The 18760-nt window shown below is 33.8% G+C and overlaps 3 protein-coding genes across 3 annotated transcripts in view; 2 read left to right on the top strand and 1 right to left on the bottom strand.

The window, feature by feature from the left end:
- Positions 1-18760, top strand: part of CrebA (Cyclic-AMP response element binding protein A) — a 220645-nt gene that overhangs the window by 148674 nt on the left and 53211 nt on the right. The gene's annotated exons all lie outside the window — the stretch shown is intronic.
- LOC141400609 (uncharacterized) lies at positions 5473-6652 on the top strand. The gene is made up of 2 exons (XM_073979894.1): positions 5473-5634; positions 5695-6652. The coding sequence occupies exons 1-2, from the start codon at positions 5514-5516 to the stop codon at positions 6036-6038; spliced, it is 465 nt and encodes a 154-aa protein (XP_073835995.1). The 5' UTR covers positions 5473-5513; the 3' UTR covers positions 6039-6652.
- On the bottom strand, positions 7845-12046 carry LOC141400608 (uncharacterized). Its single transcript, XM_073979893.1, has 3 exons — positions 8579-12046; positions 8395-8514; positions 7845-8327 (listed from the first exon to the last, which is right to left on the bottom strand). The coding sequence occupies exons 1-3, from the start codon at positions 11882-11884 to the stop codon at positions 8076-8078; spliced, it is 3678 nt and encodes a 1225-aa protein (XP_073835994.1). The 5' UTR covers positions 11885-12046; the 3' UTR covers positions 7845-8075.

The raw sequence follows: 18760 nt of genomic DNA, 5'->3' as shown, positions 1-18760 counted from the left end.
ATTCGAGTTAAGATATCTTTGAATCCTTGCATTTCAGGTATATAGTGTCTTTGGCAACTTTACAGAGGAGTATGTGGGCAATATTTTTGTTAAACATTTTAACCCTCATGCGGTTCATCAAAGGGGTCTTTTTTGTCCTTTTTTCAAAAATCTTTCAAAAACTCCTTAAAAATGTGATTGCATCAAATCCAAATATTCTACAAAATTGTTCGCCATAGAATTTTACTATAGGTCTCAGAATACACCAAATCTGTAGCTCTTCTCTAATCGCCAGGAATCACTAAAACCGAAAAACACGTTTTAGGGTTAAAGTCGGACTTCATCCGAGTTTATTCAAAATTGTCCAACAAAACATAATTTCAGAGGGATGACGTCAAAGACAAAAATATTCTCCGTCAAATTTTACTATAGGTCACCAAAGAAATGAAATGCCTATTTACATTATATATCTGGCCTGTTCCTTTACTTTTGAAAATGGTAAAACCGGCAAAAGTAGTAAAAGTTGTAAATTATTCCCATATGAATTACATGGAGTCAGAAGTAAAGGAACGCTTTTCGAGTAAAAAGTGGTAAAACTTGAAGATTCTTGCACGTAAAGGAACAGAGCTATCATAAAAGTATCAATATCAATTTTGCTGAAAAAAACATGAAAATGTTTCCCAATCTTTTTGATGAAAAATTGTTCCTTCTTTTTTCGAGTTTATACATGAAAGTAATATGAAACTTGGTTATAAGTGAAAAGTGTCAAAAGATGAAAAATTCTACACGAAATTTCACTATGAGTTTCAGAATAACCCATATATCTAGCTATACTATTTCCTTAAAAAAATTAGATTCCAAATTTATATATATTTGGATGAAATTATATGTTTTAATTTTTGACTGTTAATTTTCTATGGCGAACAATTTTGTAGAATATTTGGATTTGATGCAATCACATTTTTAAGGAGTTTTTGAAAGATTTTTGAAAAAAGGACAAAAAAGACCCCTTTGATGAACCGTATGAGGGTTAAAATTTTTAACAAAAATATTGCCCACATACTCCTCTGTAAAGTTGCCAAAGACACTATATACCTGAAATGCAAGGATTCAAAGATATCTTAACTCGAATATTTCGAAAAAAAAATTAAAAATTGGCGGAACTTGCTCCGCCTATTTTGGTTACTTTCCGACGTAAACTTTTAAAACGCCGATACACGTGTCTCATATTTTTAGCTCTACTTTCATAATCTACTCGTTTTTTCTCGTCATTTTTTTTTTGTTGTCGCACAGTGTAATGGACTAACGGTATTGAATGTGATAAAGTTCAGACAGGTAGAAAACGTATGAGACCATATTGACAATAAACAATGACGAATCGGCCGCAGACAAGAATGCAAAGAATGAATATTTGACTCAATATGTATTGTCGGATAATGGACCAATGCAAAACAGTCCGATTTTGGCTTTGAAAACATAGAAATACCTCTGGACCAAACCCGTTCGTGGGTATTGATTTGGTTACGGAGTTTTTCGGCAAATCACACACACGCGACCCGAACGCAAAGTAAGAGAGCAAATGTTTTGATTTTTTTACTTCAGTCTTGTACTGAATTTCATGCAAGCAGGTTGATGCCGCTTTATTTGTTTATTTTTGGGTACACAGAAAAGATTTTGCAGTTGTACAGCAAATATGTGGAGGGAAGAATTTGAAAATGATATTTGTTTTGTATTAATATTTTTAATGACGCAGAATGCCTCGTCTGCAATGCAACAATAAAAAATGTATGTATGCTTAGAAAGTCTTAAAGAATCATTTTTATACACAATTTGTTTTTTCTCTCAAAAAAATTAACATATGAAGAAAAATACTTTTCAAATTATGAAGTTATTTATATTATTTTTAATTTAAGTCATACAAAGCGAACGCGCCAACAATATATTTTTCATTTCACACTCAATATGAAAATCATCACCCTGTTCTGTCAGTGTAATTTTACCCACACATAAACAATTTAAGCGCTCGCTCTTCTTGGTCGGCTATGCTCTGGACGCTTTGGTCTTATATTGAAAGACCTACAACAGAGCTCTATTTCCTCTCACAATATTATTGGAATCACTTCATTTTTATTATTTTTATTATTATAGGGTGCCATCGTGGTGCAATGGTATGCACACCCGCCTTGCACGCTAAAGGTCGTGGGTTCGATTCCCAGGGCAGGCAACTCAATATTCAACGGTGGCAAAATACCCCTCAGTGATGTTGGCGACATTTCCTGAGTATTTCAGCCTTGTAAAACTTCTCTACAAGTGGTGTCTTAGGCGCGCCGTTCGGACTCGGCAATAAACAGTAGGTCCCATATCATTGAGCTAATATGAATCGGGGTGCATTCATTGATATGAGAGAAGTCTCCCTTGTCCCATCTGGGATGTTTGTGGAACAATTATTATTATTTTTATTAAATGGATAGATATTATGCTCCGCTAACATAATAAATCCCAAAAAGTGCGACAAATCGAATAAAACCCATCAAATATTGAAATTATACACCTTCTAGAAAAGCTGGAATACCGAATTTTTGGGTACTATATTATTTACCAATCAAAACAGTATGCAAAATCGGTTTCACGGACATAATAATGATTGGGAAGACATCCCTATTGACATCATTAGGAAATATTTAATAGTCTTTATTCTGAAAGTCTGTAAAACGGGTCCAAAAAGCTCAAAACGTTGAAATACCACCATTCCAAAGGCCAGATCATGACATATTAATCTTATTTGTGTACCTCGGGCCAAACTCCTGATATCAACCCCTATAAATTTTTGGGTCCAGTTCAAGAAAAAAAACCGAAAAAAGTCCTCCAACGAAAGATAAAGATTTAATAAAAATTGGGGAACCCGTACCCTTAGAGTGTAACGTGCTGAGCCTTAAATTTTGGTTTAACTAAGCTTATTAATGCCCCAATGAATGTCCAAAGTGGATAGGCAACTCATTACGGAGCATAATTCTCCAAAAAAAAAAAAAAAACGTAGATTTGGTCATTTTTGCAATACATATATTGTCACCTCCAACTAGTAGTTAATTCTTAGTTTTGACCGTATTTTTATAAATCACAAATAAACTTTGCATATTTTGACGGAATATTGTTTTGGGAACCAATAGCAAGAGATTTGCACAAAAACCCGTATACACCGCTATGGGGAGTGTATTATAAGTTGGTATTGGCCAAAAAGTTTGTAACGCATCGAAATAATGGTCGTAGACCCAAACTTATATATACCAAAATGAATGTCTCGACGAGCTGAGTCGATCTGGCTATGTGCGTCCGTCCGTTCGTCTGTCCATCTAAACCTTGTAATCACGCTACAGGTCGCAATTTTGATCGGATCGTCACGAAAGTTTGGATGTTGATGGGGGTCCCGGAGAGGAAGAAGCCTATTGATTTTGGTGATGGTCGGATAATATTTAGGGGTCGGAATGGGCAAAATAACTTATGTGGATAAAAAGACAACGTTTTTTTCAAAGCGAATATCTCAGCTTCTGTATAAGGTATACCAAAAGCAAACCCTGACGATAAAAGTAGAAAACATCACCTTTCTAATGATGTAAAGTAGGTTCTCGTTATTTGCGATTTTAATAATTATGACGAATATAACACCTTTGGTTGGGGTCCATCTAAAAGCAAAGCCTGACTAAGAAAGTAGAAGATACTGTCTTTAAAATTATGCAAAGTAGGTTGGCGTAGGTGGTCAAATAATAGAAATATCGCAACAGACGGTAATATATCCCTTTTTTCCACTTTTTCTGCAACCACACTACAGGTCGGAATTTTGATCGGATCATCACGAAATTTTCTCACAGAGATAGAAGCATATTGATGTTGGTGATGTCGATAGTAGTCAAATATAAAATTAAATATTAATTTTTTTTTTGGTTCAGTTCGCCTTAAGTCATTTCGTATAAAAGCCAGATAGGTGAAAACTTTCGTATCTCCCCAAGAGAGATACGAGTGTGTTGCCATAAACGAACAATTAGACAGTATTTCGAAGTGAGAGAATTAAAACAAATAACTGGTCTGTTCAAGAACTCCAAGAATCTATAACTTTTTACTATTTTTTTCGATAACATAAAGGAACAATTGTCATCGTAGTAAAAATGTGTAGATTCTTGCAGGTTCTGGAATAGCACCAATGTTAATTGTAATTTATCAGGGCAATTATGGATATTTCCCTCGGAATTTTTCCGCATGAAAAATAATTTAAAAAGGTTAAATTCTTTAAAAATCAATATTTTGAAACTTGGAAACCTCCAGAATGGAATATTCTCGCCTAATCGACAAAAATAATCCCCTTTTAGACATAAATGTCGAAATACAAAAATGTTAAATAGGAGAAAGGGAACAAATTCCGCACGGAATTTTTATTCATGATTGCCAGGTATAAGAATTTAATAACTGATTTCTTCTTCTTCTGTTCATTTTTTTGTAGCTTGCTGAATGTGATATTTCTGTTATACTATTAGGAGTGTACTTTGCTGTTTATTCTCTGTCCGTTCGTTTAAGTCGTGTGAATAAAAGAAAGTTTATTTCGTTTAGTTTATCAAAAAAGATAAGTGACGGGGACGTTTTCTCACGAAAGAATTTCCATTTTCACGATTGTGATGAGGACAATGTAAAATTCCTTCAACTGCCTAGTATGATCTCAAACTACTTCGGGATGTACATATTCTAGGTTTATCTAAGTTTACAGCCTGTTTCACTATGTCGAACGAAAATGAAAACGAAAATGAGTGAAATATTGTTCAACAAGAAAAGTTAATTAGTAGTTCGAACGAATTTGAATTTCTATGTTCAGGTTATTATCTTCAACAAATTTTAAACAAATAAAGTTATATAAAACATTTGTGCGATTTAAAATTGTTTGCCAACTGAATCTGCTACAATGTGATTTTGGGGTTCTCGCATTTGTTCGGTGTATATGGAAACAGGTATCCCCGGTCAAATTAACTTGTTTTCGTTTTTAATACGGAACAAAGGTAAATACATGAAATTTACGTGTATTGTATTTCATATAATACATTTGTTTTACTTAGAAGACACTATCTGATTTCCTGTTTATATACAGTGGTTTTCACGTAGTTGCATTAGCTGCGTTTTGGCGTTAGCTGCCCAATTTCATTTTTATTGTGTAGAACAAATATGCTATTTTTCAAATTTATTTAGGATAACTGCATTTTTGGCTTACATGCACAAAAATGTCTGCAATTTTTCAATGCTCAGGTAAGTGAAAACTACTATATACATATAGCAAGAGCGATTTTGCAATGTATAGTTTTCGTTTGTATGCAGGTGTACACATTACAGCTATCACAGTTGAAAATAATTGATATTTTATATGTAATTAAGAGATGCGTTTTTAGATTAAATCAGATTGTGTACAGAGAGCCTTTATGATGATAAGGCACTAGAAATTCTCGGGGAATTTGAATAAAATGTGAATTTAGTTTTGTGATTTGCTTCTGGGCTACAACATGATGTATTCTTCAAGAATTTATTTGAATAGCTTCATATCGCTGGTAGTAACCGCAGTTTTAGGTGCTCCTATTGACACAATTTCTTATATTGGAAACATTAAGATGTCCTTTAAAAACGGTGAGTTGTTCATATCACTTGTTTCGTCTAACATGTTATGTGACGATCATTACTTCACAGATCTATGGATTTGTGGCGATATTGAATGTCCCACATACACCTTTGGATGTCGAATTCAGCGTCATGCCGCCACTGATAACAACATGTTATTACAATCCACTTATAATTGTTTTGATGAAAATAAAATCAGTACAAAGAGCTCTGTGGCAACAAATGAGATGGTCAAATCTAGAAAAATTGAAATTGACATTGAATCTTATAAAGGAGCCGAATCTATCTACTCCACAGGATATGGTTTAGGTGGGCACGAACGGGCTGAAGGGACCATATCACCAGACGATTGGAATGATTTCAAAGACAGTGCCAAAAGGAACATGAAAGTGGTCGAAGAATCCAATGCTTAAAAAGTCATATAATATGTGTTGCAGAGCCTGTAAGAATCTACAAATTTTTATTGCGACAAAATTGTTCCTTTATGATACAAAAAAAATAGTAGATTCTTGCAATTCTGGAAAATACCAAATATGTACTTTATAGGTAATATTTTTGATTTATGTTAAAATTCTTAATAAAAAAGGAAAACAACATAAATAACAGAGAGCATACCGTCACCCTTTGAGGGTTACGTCTTTCGGCATTTCAGGTGACGATACGCAAAATGTAATATTAAAACGCTTCTTAATTTTTCTACCAATAAATTACAGGAAATCTTAAAAATGTTTAATTTTTTTCTTATACGTCATTATCTTAGCTTCCGGGCACATATACGTTTTTAGCCCCTTCAGTGTATATTGGGTCAGTGTCGATTCACCTTGGCACTGCTTAAGCAATAATTTCAATTTATTTTCATAAATGGAACCTAGCCCATTGAGCCAAGAGCGGTTCCAAAAAATACAAAACATAAACTACCCAATAAATGTTTACAAATTATTAAATTATTGTCCTAAATAGTTTTAGTCAACTAAATTATTTCCATAGTATTTTAAATCTTTAATAAAGGATATCATAAATATTTACAATATAACCGTATATTCTTTGTTTCTATAGTGAACATGTATAATAATAATAATAATAAAAACCTCACATAATAGCACACAACTTAACCGAATTAGTTGTAATTTGATTGTTTCGTCTTACCTTCACAAAAACGTTAAGTTCTATAAAGAATTTGTCTGATTTGATAAATATTAAAATTGTTTGTCAACTGAATCTATCTATCTACAATAATTAATTTTATGGGCAAAAACGACAATAATTAATTATGGGCAAAAACGAGTTGTCGGCCATACGGCTTAAAATTGCATGTTATGAAATAAATCTGTCCCAATGTGACTTTTGGGATCCCCACACTTGTTCGGTGTTTACGTAAAAACTATCTCCCGGTCTAATTATTAAGTTTTCATTTGTAGTTTTAAAATGAAACCAAACTAGATAATGCAACTTACTTGTTGTATTCAAGTTTTAGTCCCTGCATGTATTTCATTTAATAAATACATTTGTTTTAATTTGAATGTACTTTATCTGATTTCCTGTTTCTACAATTTTGCAAAGTATTAGAGTTAGATATACGTCTATATAATAAGGCACGAAAAATTCTATGTACATTTCGAATAAAATATGAATTTAGTTTTGTGATTTGCTTCTAGGCAATAACACGATGTGTTCTTCAAAAATTTATTTGAATATCTTTATCATGTCGTTGGTAGTAGGCACAGTTATAGGTTCACCTATTGATACAATTTCGTATATTGAAAACCTAAAGATGTCCTATAAAAACGGTAATTTCTTCATAACACTTGTTTCAATTAACATGTTATGTGCAAAACATAGTTCATAGATCAATGGATTTGTGGCGACATTGAATGCCCCTCACATACCTTTGGATGACGAATTCAGCGTTATACAACAACTGATAACAAGATATTACAATCTACCTACACTTGCTTCGATGAAAATAAAATCAATATAGATAGCTCCGTTGTAACTAATGAGATGACCAATCCTAGAAAAATTGAAATTGACATTGAATCTTACAAAGGAGCCCAATCTGTCTACTCTACAGGATATGGTTTGGATGGCCATGAAGATGCTCAAGGGATCATATCACCAAATGACTGGAATAATTTCAAAGAAAGTGCCAAGAAGAACAGGAGAATGATCGAAAGTTTCGTTCAAAATAAAAAGGAATAATTTAATACACCTATATAAAATTTTTTTTAGAAATAATATTTTGTTCTTTTATTGGTAATATATTTAATTACCGTCATGTATTTTCGTTAAAATTGCCTATAAATAAAAAAACAGTTAAATAAATTAAAAAGAACAGTAAAGTAACAGAGGGTACACAAAAAATGTAGTACAAAACACAATAAATAAAAAGTTCTACAACAAATTAATAAAAAATTGGCACTTTAAAGATGAGAAGTCACTTAGAGCGATGCTTAGAATGATTCGGAGGCAGCCCTAAGTTCATCCATAAGAGAGGGAGGAACTGTCAAAGTAGCTGTATTAATAAAGGAAGTGGGCAATTTTTGACCGTATGACGATAAAAACTTTTGCAGGTCATTACGTAAGTCATCAATACCTGATTCGAGTTTTTTACAGTTTGGCACACATTGATTGCTACGTTGAATCAAATCAAGTATTACATTGGTGGCGGGTCTCTTTGTAACCACGGCAGATTGTCGTATTAACTAAAAACAAATATATATATATTACTAAAGTTGGTAGAACATAATGCATTGTGTTTATATTGCATACCTTCTTGTAGTCATCAATTAAATTCGACACCTCGTATGTTGAAGCTTCATTTTGTGATGATTTGCCTACATCGGATGACTCAAATTTCTTTCTTTCAAACGATAATTCGCTACTAAGTTCCTGAAATATAAATACATTTAAATTAGAAAACAAAGAATAGGAGCACTGTTAACTACTTATCTACCTTTATTGTATTTTGACTTTGTTCATATTTCAGACGAAGTTCTTCCAGATTTTTCCTCGTCTTGTGAAAATCTTTAATTTCCTCCATAGCTCGATAATGTTCTTCGCTCAATGTGGCTGCTTTTTGCTCGCTGATTTTAAGCGACTTCTTGAGGGCACTCACGTTGCTTAGCAAAGAGTGTATGTGCTCATCGTATCTTTGCATTTTTCGTGCAAATTCCGATTCAAGTACTTTTGTTAAAATACGTATGTGGTCTTCGCCAATTTGATTTTTTACATCTAAAGATTTAAGTTGAGTGTCGCAATTACTTGCATCATCACAAAGTGCGAGTTGTTGTGGTAGTAAAACTGCCTCGCGTCGATTATTTTTCATTTCGTTTAATTCATGCTCCAGATCGCGAATACGTTCAAACATTTCATCTCTTTCTTGAAGCGTTCTTTCTATTTTCGTTTGCAATGCTCGTACCTCGTTTTTGTAGTCCGCTACTTCGATGGCGCAATCTTCGTCGTAGTTCTGTTGGGTTCTACTGTTTCTCTCCTGAAGTGATCTATTTATTTCTTGCTGTTTTCTAATTTCATCCTGGCAATGTAATACCTGCTCTTTCAACGCATATATTTCAGTCTGGAATGTTTGTCTTATTTGCTCTTTTTCTTGTTGTCTTTTAAGTTCTAATAACGCTGTGAATTCTTCCAATTTCTTCAGTTCTTCGTTTTGTTCGGCAAAAACTTGGTTCAATTCTTCCAATTCCATTCTTTTTAATTCGAGTTCTTTCCGTGTTTGTTCTTCCATATACTGAACGTGGTTAAGAGAATTCAGCATATCTTCCCAGTCTTGTTGATTGTTTTGCAGGCACTGCATTTTTGAGTTTTGCAAATCCGATAATTTGTTTAAAAGTTGTAAACGTTCATCCGATTTGTGCGACTCGATAGCCATGTACTGATCTTGTTTATTCTGCAAATCAAGTATCTGCTGTTTAAGATGTTTCACTTCTTGGCAAAGTTCCTCCTGATTTTGAATGTCACATTGTACAGCTTGATTCACAGTTCTCGGTTTTGAGGAAGTTTTTTCTTCTAGTGATTGGGTCATAGCTTCCAACTGTTCCCTTGATTTCGCAAGTTCTTCATATAATTTCATTTTTAAACTGCGTTCCCTTTCAAGTTCATTTTTTAATTCAAGATTTTGTGCAAATAATACATGGGCTTCAGTTGTATCGTTTTGGAGAATTTTTAATTGCTTTTCAGTTTTATATAGCTGAGAATCATTGAACAAAAGTCGCATTTGTAGATCGCTTACTTTTCTTTCCTGTTCTTTGGAAAGAATTTGCAGTGATATACATTTTTGGGTCGCTGCATGGATATCATTTTTAAGTTGTAGGATATTGCTTTCGTTTTCGATTTCACAAATTCTTTTCTTCAGAACTTCATTTTCATTTAGCAAGATATCCAATTGCTTATTTTGGTCTTGACCTAGTGTTAGACTTTTTACTAGGTTTTTCTTTTCATTAAGGAAAAACTCCAAGGCATCAGTATTTCCTTGCAAAATTGAATATTGCCTTTTTAAATCGGTATCTCCACCAGATGCTGTAATTTCGTCCGTGGCAACAGACATATCTTGAAATGTATCATTGAAAGTCAATGCGCCGTGATTCTCCAAAGTGCCTTGTAAGCGACGAAATTCCTTTGAAAGTTTCATAAAGTCCATGCGAAATTCATTACATTCATTTGTGCAATTATTTTCGATTGGTAGGAGGTCTTTGAGCTCTTCTTGCAGTTTTTCAAGTTCTTCCTTCAGTTGAGCATTTTCTTTTACACTCAGCCTTAACTGAGTCTCCAATTCTAGCATCTTTTCTATGAGATTCGAGGTTTGTTGTAAATATTCCGAGAGTTTTCGCCTCAACTCCTGGATCTCTTTTTGATCACTTTCACGTTGAAACTTAATTTTGCTTTGCTCCATTTCACAAAGCTCTAACTTGAATTGTGTTTCCTTGTATAGATTTTGTATACTTACATACTTAGCTTTTGTGTTTTTCAATTCCTTACAAATATTCTCAAAATTGTGTTTTTGTTTCATGGCTTCTTTAAGGCTGTCTTCCTTTTCCTGCATTAGCAGCTCTGTTTCCTGTTGCAGTTCATCTATTCGTTTTGTCTGAATTATTTGTGATTTCCGGATTTCCTGTAACTCCATCTGACTTGCCTCAAGGGAAAAATTTAATTGCTCAATAAGTCTCTGTTGTTGCTCATTTTGTGCCTGTAGTTCTTGCAGATGTTCAAGCTCTACTTCCATACTGCTGATTTGTGTTCTCAATTCTATTATTTCAATCGTCTTGATTTTAATGTCTTCATTGCACTTCAAACTTAAACTATGGACTTCATCTAAATCATTTTCGTTACTAATTTTTTCCCTAAATTCGTTTTCTATTTGGGCAATTTCATTCTCTTTTAGTTTCACCAATTTCTCCTGTATATCAAGCTGTTCTTTTAATGAAACTAAGCTTTTTTGTAAGCCTAGTTTTTCATCCAACGCTAGTGACAGCTTCGTTCTTGAATCAAATAAACTTCCAGCCAACTGGGAACGTTCCTTGGAAAGTTCTGTGCACTTTTTTGTTATACACTTATTGTCGAATTCTAGATCTGCAAGACATTTCTGCAATTCCATAATTTTTTCATCCTTTTCCTCTGTTAGTGTCTTGAGGTCATTCAAAAGAGCTTTCTTTTGTTTTCTCAGAACAGCAATCAATTTTTGTTGGTCACTAATGATTGACATTTGTTGTTGCATTTCGAAATTGTTTGTATTACCATCAATCGTCTTCATGTCTGCCTCTTTTACACTGCCGCTGCCGCTGTCGGTGGTCTCCTGTTGCTGCCTTTCGACTTCCCGTTCCAGCTCACTGCATTTTTCATATAATCGTAGACATTCCTTTTGAAGTCGTTGATTTTCTTCCATGTACTTGCGTTCTCGACTATATATCCTTTCCAAGTCTTCCAGTCTGGTTGACTTTTGGTTTCTCAACTCTTGTTTATACCATTGTTCGGACTTTGTTAAGCGCTCCAATTCACTGCGAAGTTTGCTCACATCTTGCAGAGCCAAGTGGAGTGACTGGTCTTGCTTCAATCTTGAGCTAAAATTGCTCGAATCTGTGTCAGATTCGAATGCAGTGTCGCTGTTGTTAGAGCTACATGTATACAGGCCAGAATCGCAGCTCATCAATGGAAAATTGTTGTGAACATTTTGACTAGAAAATTGCGAATTTGATTGGGTTCTTTGTTTGGGTTTATGGCCCGACGATTCCTGACTTTGTTTATCCATTTGCTGGTGTTACACATGTTCCATGATTGCCCGAGAAATGTCTATTTTTGTTTCTTATTATTATTATTATTTATTGTTATTTTTTTATTTTTCTTTTAATGATATCACTTAACACAACAAAACAAACGTATGCACTAGGGATAGGTAAGTCGACTTTCAGTTAATCGACTTTTTGCGGTCAAAAATCTAAAAATCGTAGTCGACTTTTGTCTGGAGAGAAAATCGCATAATCGATTATCTTGTGATCGATTTGCGAGTTTGCACATACATACTTGCTCTGTTCCAGAACCTGCAAGAATCTACTATTTTTTACTACGATAACAATTTTTCCTTTATGTTATCGGAAAAAATAGTAAAAATTAGCAGATTCTTGCAGTTCAGGAACAGACCTACTGTGAGTACACACGCTGCGACTTTTGATGCATGCATCACCATTTTTTTTAGCGGTGTTGCAAAAAATATTAGTGATGCAGGGAATGAAAATGTATGAAATGTAAAATTTCATGACTCATCATTTAATTCATTAATACCATTTAGTATGTTACAATTATTTAATGTACATTATGGATTTAAAAGAATGTAATAAAAATAAAAGGACTAAAGCTGAAAGCACATACAACGTTTGAATAAAGTTTTGCGTTGGGCGTTGAAAAAAGAAAAACAACAACAGGGCGACGCTGACATCAAAGTCCGGCGTTGATGTATTTGCCGGCATATATTTCAAATGAATTTGAATTTTTCGGCATCATGCCCAACAGTGTAAAAACGGCCAAAACGACACAAAACTTTATTCAAACGTTGTATGTGTTTTCAGCTTTAAGCTGAAAACAGATAAACGTTGTATGCATGGTTTAATAAGAAAGGTTAGCCAAAGCTTTATGTCAATTTAAATTTTTTCATTCGAGTATGCCTAAAACTTCAAAACAATATAAACAAACTGTGTATGTGTGTGTGGTGTTTGAATAATATGCCAAACAATTTTAAAAACAATCGAATTCAATGATTTTTAAAATTGTTTTTAGGCCATTTGTATGGAAGAAATTGGTGAGATTTGCATTGAAACAATCTGTTTATCATATTCACAACTCGATTATGTGGAGAAAACTTAACTCTTCATTCATTTTTCGCGTTTTTTTATAAAATGCTTAAAAAATACATTGTAAACAAACCCACTTGTTGCTTTTATTTTGAAGTTTTAAGAATTCAAGAAAAACAAGGGTTCTATAGATTTTTTTCATTTAAATCTACCTCTTTACTTATACCATGGTTGTATGTGTTTTCAGCTTTAAGCTGAAAACAGATAAACGTTTGTCCCAATTTACATTAGGCGAGTTTACTTGCGGCAATTGTCAGTTTGAAGGAGAGAGAGGTGAGGCATATGGTAACCCTTTGCCTCTCAGCCCCCTCTCTCACCTACAAACTGACAATTGCCGCAAGTAAACTCGCCTAATGTAAATTGGGACTTTGAGTAAAGTTTTGTGTCGTTTTGGCCGTTTTTACACTGTTGGGCATGATGCCGAAAAATTCAAATTCATTTGAAATATATGCCGGCAAATACATCAACGCCGGACTTTGGTGTCGGCGTCGCCCTGTTGTTGTTGTTTTTTTTTTTTTTTTTGTCAATGCCCAACGCAAAACTTTACTCAAACGTTGTATGTGCTTTCAGCTTAACTTCCTCTTTTATTTGATAAGTATGTTATTAGTTTTTTATTGCCTTCATAGTTGAAACCATGGCACAATTACCCAGGGGCTCAATTCTGTTTCTATGAAAATTTGAAATGAAAACTTTTATTAAGGAGAAAACTGTCAAATGAAAAAAAATTATAAAGGAAATATTTTTCATTTCAAATTTTCATTGAACGAGAATCCAGCCCCAGGTAGTGGCATCGTATAATTTTGAATATGTTATGTCAAAACTTTCTTTATGTTGTTGGGGAAATTACAACAAAAATAAATTTTTTATAAAGGGATTTGACTTTTCATATTCGATCAGCTGGTGTGATACCACTACCTGCCATGGTTCAAACTGAATTGCTTGTGTTCCAAATGTGTTTTTAAAACATCAAAATGCAAATTGCAAAAAAGAATTTAATTTTTTGAATCGATTGGATTAATATTAGGCGTGTTCCAGTACTGCAAGAATCTACTAATTTTTACTATTTTTTCCGATAACATAAAGGAAAAAATGTTATCGTAGTAAAAAATAGTAGCTTCTTGCAGGTACTGGAACAGAGCAATAGACGCCGTACAATTTGTTGCCCAACATTCCGTAAAAATATTTCAATAATTATTACCTGTATCTCGTAGAATGGAATAACCCGAATGTTGGAAAATACATTTTTACCTTTTGTTATTTACATTTGTCGAGAAATATTAGCAAATATTTGTACCTGTTTCAATAATTTTGGTTTAACAATTTATACCTACATGCATTCAACAATCATAACATGTATGTAAAATCGTTCATGTTTGTTACAAAAATTACGCTTCTTACAATATTACGAAAAAATGCAACCCTACAAGTACGAAAACGGTGATGCATTAAAAGTCGCAGCGTGTGTACTCACAGACAGATAGTGGACTTGGCGGTTTTACACTTGTGGCGGTTTTACAGTTTGAAAAGAAAACTCGAAAATCGACCAATAGTCGATTATAATCGATTTTCTGCTGTTATGAAAAAGACGAAAGTCGAGTTTTAGGACAACTGAAATAATCGCAAGACCGAAAAATTGCATTTTTAGTTTTATGCCCGTAATTTCTAGCCCTAGGTAACCGGGTAGGTAGCTACCTATTAGTTATCTTTACCTACGCGTTTGGTAATTTCTACGTGCCATTTACCGAGGCGTGTAAATTTTGAAAACATGTGGTAACATTGGTGATTTTCATTCATGATTTCGCAAAAACATTGCCACATATAAGTCTTTTACAATTTTCAACACATTGGCAACGATCAACCAGGCAAAATCCTTGGTGTAAGTAACACGGCCGTTTTCGACCTGGTAACGTTACCTATGGATTAAAATTATGAAATTTTGCTTACACGGGGGATATCTATGAACTCATAGATAACTACGCGTAGAAATTACGGGCATTAGACCAAAATCGAAAAGTCGAAAAATCGATTATTGCTTTCCATTACATATCCCTAGTATGCACTGACAAAGTACAATGCCTGTGTCATACACCAACGTGACGGCGTCCTTTCGATATTAACCCCGTACATGATAGGAACACAATCAAACGTTAAAGTAGAGCTGGCAAAAAATCGATGGCACTATCGATAAAATCGATTATTTTTTTAAAAATTAAATATCGATAGATAGTTTTGCCTATCGATATTATCGGAACAAAAATCCCCAACCTAAAATTCACTGAAATACATAGAAATTTCGCTGCTTTTCGGTATTGTGTGTGAGAAAGTAAGTTCGTAGTTACACGTACACATTTTTCGGAAAAATAAAATGTATTTTTTAATATTTGTATAATATTAAAGCAATTGTTTATTCTCCTTTGCATTTCTGTGAACTACTTGTGCAAAATGTCAAGAAAAGCATTGACATTTCCGCCATTTTCATCTCCAAATTAATGGTGTTGACAACTGGACGATAATATCGATAGCAATCGATATTTTAAAATATTATATCGAAAATATCTAATGTTGGGAATATCGATGGTTTGCCAGCTCTACGCTAAACACTCTAGAGCGACAACAACATGCCTGTTCCAGAACATGCAAGAAGTTACTATTTTTTTACTACGATAACAAATTTTCCTTTATGTTATCGAAAAAAGTAGTAAAAATTAGTAGATTCTTGCAGTACTGGAACAGACCACACATTTACACACTAGTAGTTGCTTTACTGTTAAAGTAGCAATAGGGTATGTAGACTTATAGATGTTTAGATTTATATCAATGTTGGTATATATTCTTTATATTCTTGAAGGTGTTTAAGCCTAAATAAAACTGACACTGTAGAACCAATACACCAATGCAAATACATTGATTATTGTTACACTATTCTGTTACGTTTACGTTGTACTGGATTTAGTGAATCCCGTTGATTTAAATAGTCAATTCTATTGCATTTACCTTGCATAAAACCGTATACCTTGCATATACTCGTAACCGCATAAGTCTAATACCCCGTTTGCACTTAATCGGTTTTAATAAAACAACTGGGTTTCAAATGTCAATTCCATAGCGCAAACGTGTAACAAACCCTCATAAAAAAGGCTAACCCGGCAAAAAGTTCTAATGCAAACGCCGTTTAAAACAGGTATATCTTATCTACACTGGGAAATACGTCATTTATTTGACAGATATTGAATGGAAGTGACAACTCAAATGACTCGTTTTACTAAACCCTTGATGTAAATGCGCTATAGTATTTTTGTGTACTGTATTGTATAGTAGCCAACAAGAACCCAGCAAAAAATTGGAAGTTTTGCAATGTGGAGTCAGGACTTCACTACATCCCAGCAAAAAGTTTGCATCCACGGATGCAGTTGAATCACTAAAAGTGTACGGTACATTTGCCGTTGGAGTACATCTTTTCCTATGAATTCACTTATGAATTTTACAACACACAGCTAGGATGCACTCCATTTTCGATCCAAATCACAACTTAAGATGCAGTTCTTTGGAATGAATTTATATGCATTCTTCGGATTGCATTTTTAATCAGTCTAAAGATGCAATTAAAATGCAAGCCATTGCGAAATATCCCAAAATAAATAAAATGCATTTATTATTTGTGTAAAACAAGAACACAAAGAACTTTATTATATAAACACGAATTAAAAAAAGTTTCCATTAAATTCAATCACATTTGAGTTTACTTTCTCCGTTCTCCAATTAATCCAAGCGCATCTGATTTTGCTTCATCATCCTAAAGGTTTTTTATGTTGCCTTCCCATCACTAGTTCAGCTTTCGACATGGACATGGACTCACTAGTTCAGCTTTCGACATGGACTCCAACTGCACTCCAATCCATTAAAAATTTCCGTCTCGTGAACTACCGCAAAAATGTTCGCAACTTAAGTTTTTATTTCTTTATTTTATAACAAATTCTTCCCTCTTATTTTTAGAATAAATGATTTCGCCACTGGCGGGTAGGGATCAACCAACTGTTTTTTTTTTTTGTATGGATTTCTAAGCAACAGCTTATAAAATTTATCCAACGGTGTGCATTTTTCATAACTCCGTGTGGACTGCATCGAAGGATGTTGTGAAATCATAACTCCACATGCAAAACTTCCAAAATTTTTTGCTAAGATTGTATAGTAGCCTCCCAGCAAAAAAAATTGGAGGTTGTGCAATTGGAGTTATGATTTCACAACATCTTTCGATGTATTCCAACAGAGTTATGAAAAATGCATTCCGTTCGATACATTTTATAAGCAGTTGCTTTAGAGATCCCTACAGAACAAAAACAGTTGGTTGATCCCTACCCGCCGCTGCCGACTTCATTTCTTCAAAAGAGAAACGAGAAACAAGAGTGCAAGGCCTACAGAAGGTCGGCCATTCAGAGTACTGTTAACAACATTTGACAACAAACATGATAGATTTCACATTATTGTGATTTCAGTTTCTTCGTATTTTAACCCCCTGTTTTTGTAACTTATTTTTGTTCGTTCGTCTAAGTTCGTAATAATTTAGGCATCCATAGCTCAGCCCACAGATGACATACAAACTTATTTTTTCGTAGATGAGTTCCATATATAGTTAAGAATTCCTCATTTAAAAATCAGCGCTCTACATTTGCGCTAAGGCGTGTAAATAGATCTACAAAAGTTGACAATTCGTGTGAGAATAATAAATTTTTTTACAAAAACAGGGGGTAAATCACAATAATGTTTTTGACATCAAACATAATAATCAGCTGGGCTTATTGGCCGACCTTATGTAGGGCTTGCAAGAGTGTATAAATTTCGAAGAAGTTGTTCTAAAAAAAATACAAACTAAAGTTGCGAACATTTTTGCGGTAATTTACAAGACGGAAATTTTTAATGGAGTAAAGTTCGAAACGACTACAAGTTTTTATTGCTGTCTTCGCCGGATTCTACGTATATTCTGGCCGTGTGTACGAACGCAGAGCTCTTACGCCAAGCTAATCAGATGGATCTGGGATCCGAAAATGTAAATGACAATGGATTGGACATGCTCTACGCCGTGATGACAATATAGCAAAACAAGCTCGAAGCTGGAATCCGTTCAACCAAGAAGGAAGAAGGGTTGGAAGACCAAAGAAACCCTGGAGACGTTTCACAGAAGCCGGAATGAGATCCAAACCGAGTGAGATGGAAAACGGCTATTGTTAGCGCCCTATGATCCAGTGGGAGTTAAAGGAATAAAATATAATATATAAAAATTTTTGCAAGAATTTTCCTTTTTGCGTGAAATTATCCATTTAGTACAATGCTATGGGTACTTTTAAATTGAAAATATAACGAGTTTACATTCATGTTTTTCAAAATATTCAATCAAATGTGAAAAAAATATTAGTTTTATAAATTCCAATAATTTATAGACATTTCCTTGTTTTGTTTACATGTACCGGTGACAGTAACGTTACAAACAAAAACAATTTCTTTTGTGGTTATTGTTGAGTTGTATTTGTTGTAGTATTTACTTTACCTTCTTTGTTCTACCATGGTCGAGCGTATAAAATCGAAAGTTGAATATTTTCAACTTTCACAGAACGTACAATGTGTTTTTGTATTTTGAAAAAAAAAACAAGATGAAATGTATTTTTTTTTTAAGGGAAATCATTTGTTTCTCTAGATTAATAAACTTTTATATGTTTTTATTGCGGTTTTTGTGTTAAACGGGGTTTTTCGGTCACAAGATATTTGGCTAATAATGTGGTAGGAAG

Source organism: Musca autumnalis, unplaced genomic scaffold, assembly GCF_047663935.1.
Source record: "Musca autumnalis isolate F117 unplaced genomic scaffold, ASM4766393v1 scaffold_4, whole genome shotgun sequence".
In the NCBI taxonomy this organism is placed as follows: Eukaryota; Metazoa; Arthropoda; class Insecta; order Diptera; family Muscidae; genus Musca; species Musca autumnalis.
The sequence above is the reverse complement of the archived record's forward strand: the minus strand, read 5'-3'. Positions and strand labels throughout refer to the sequence as shown.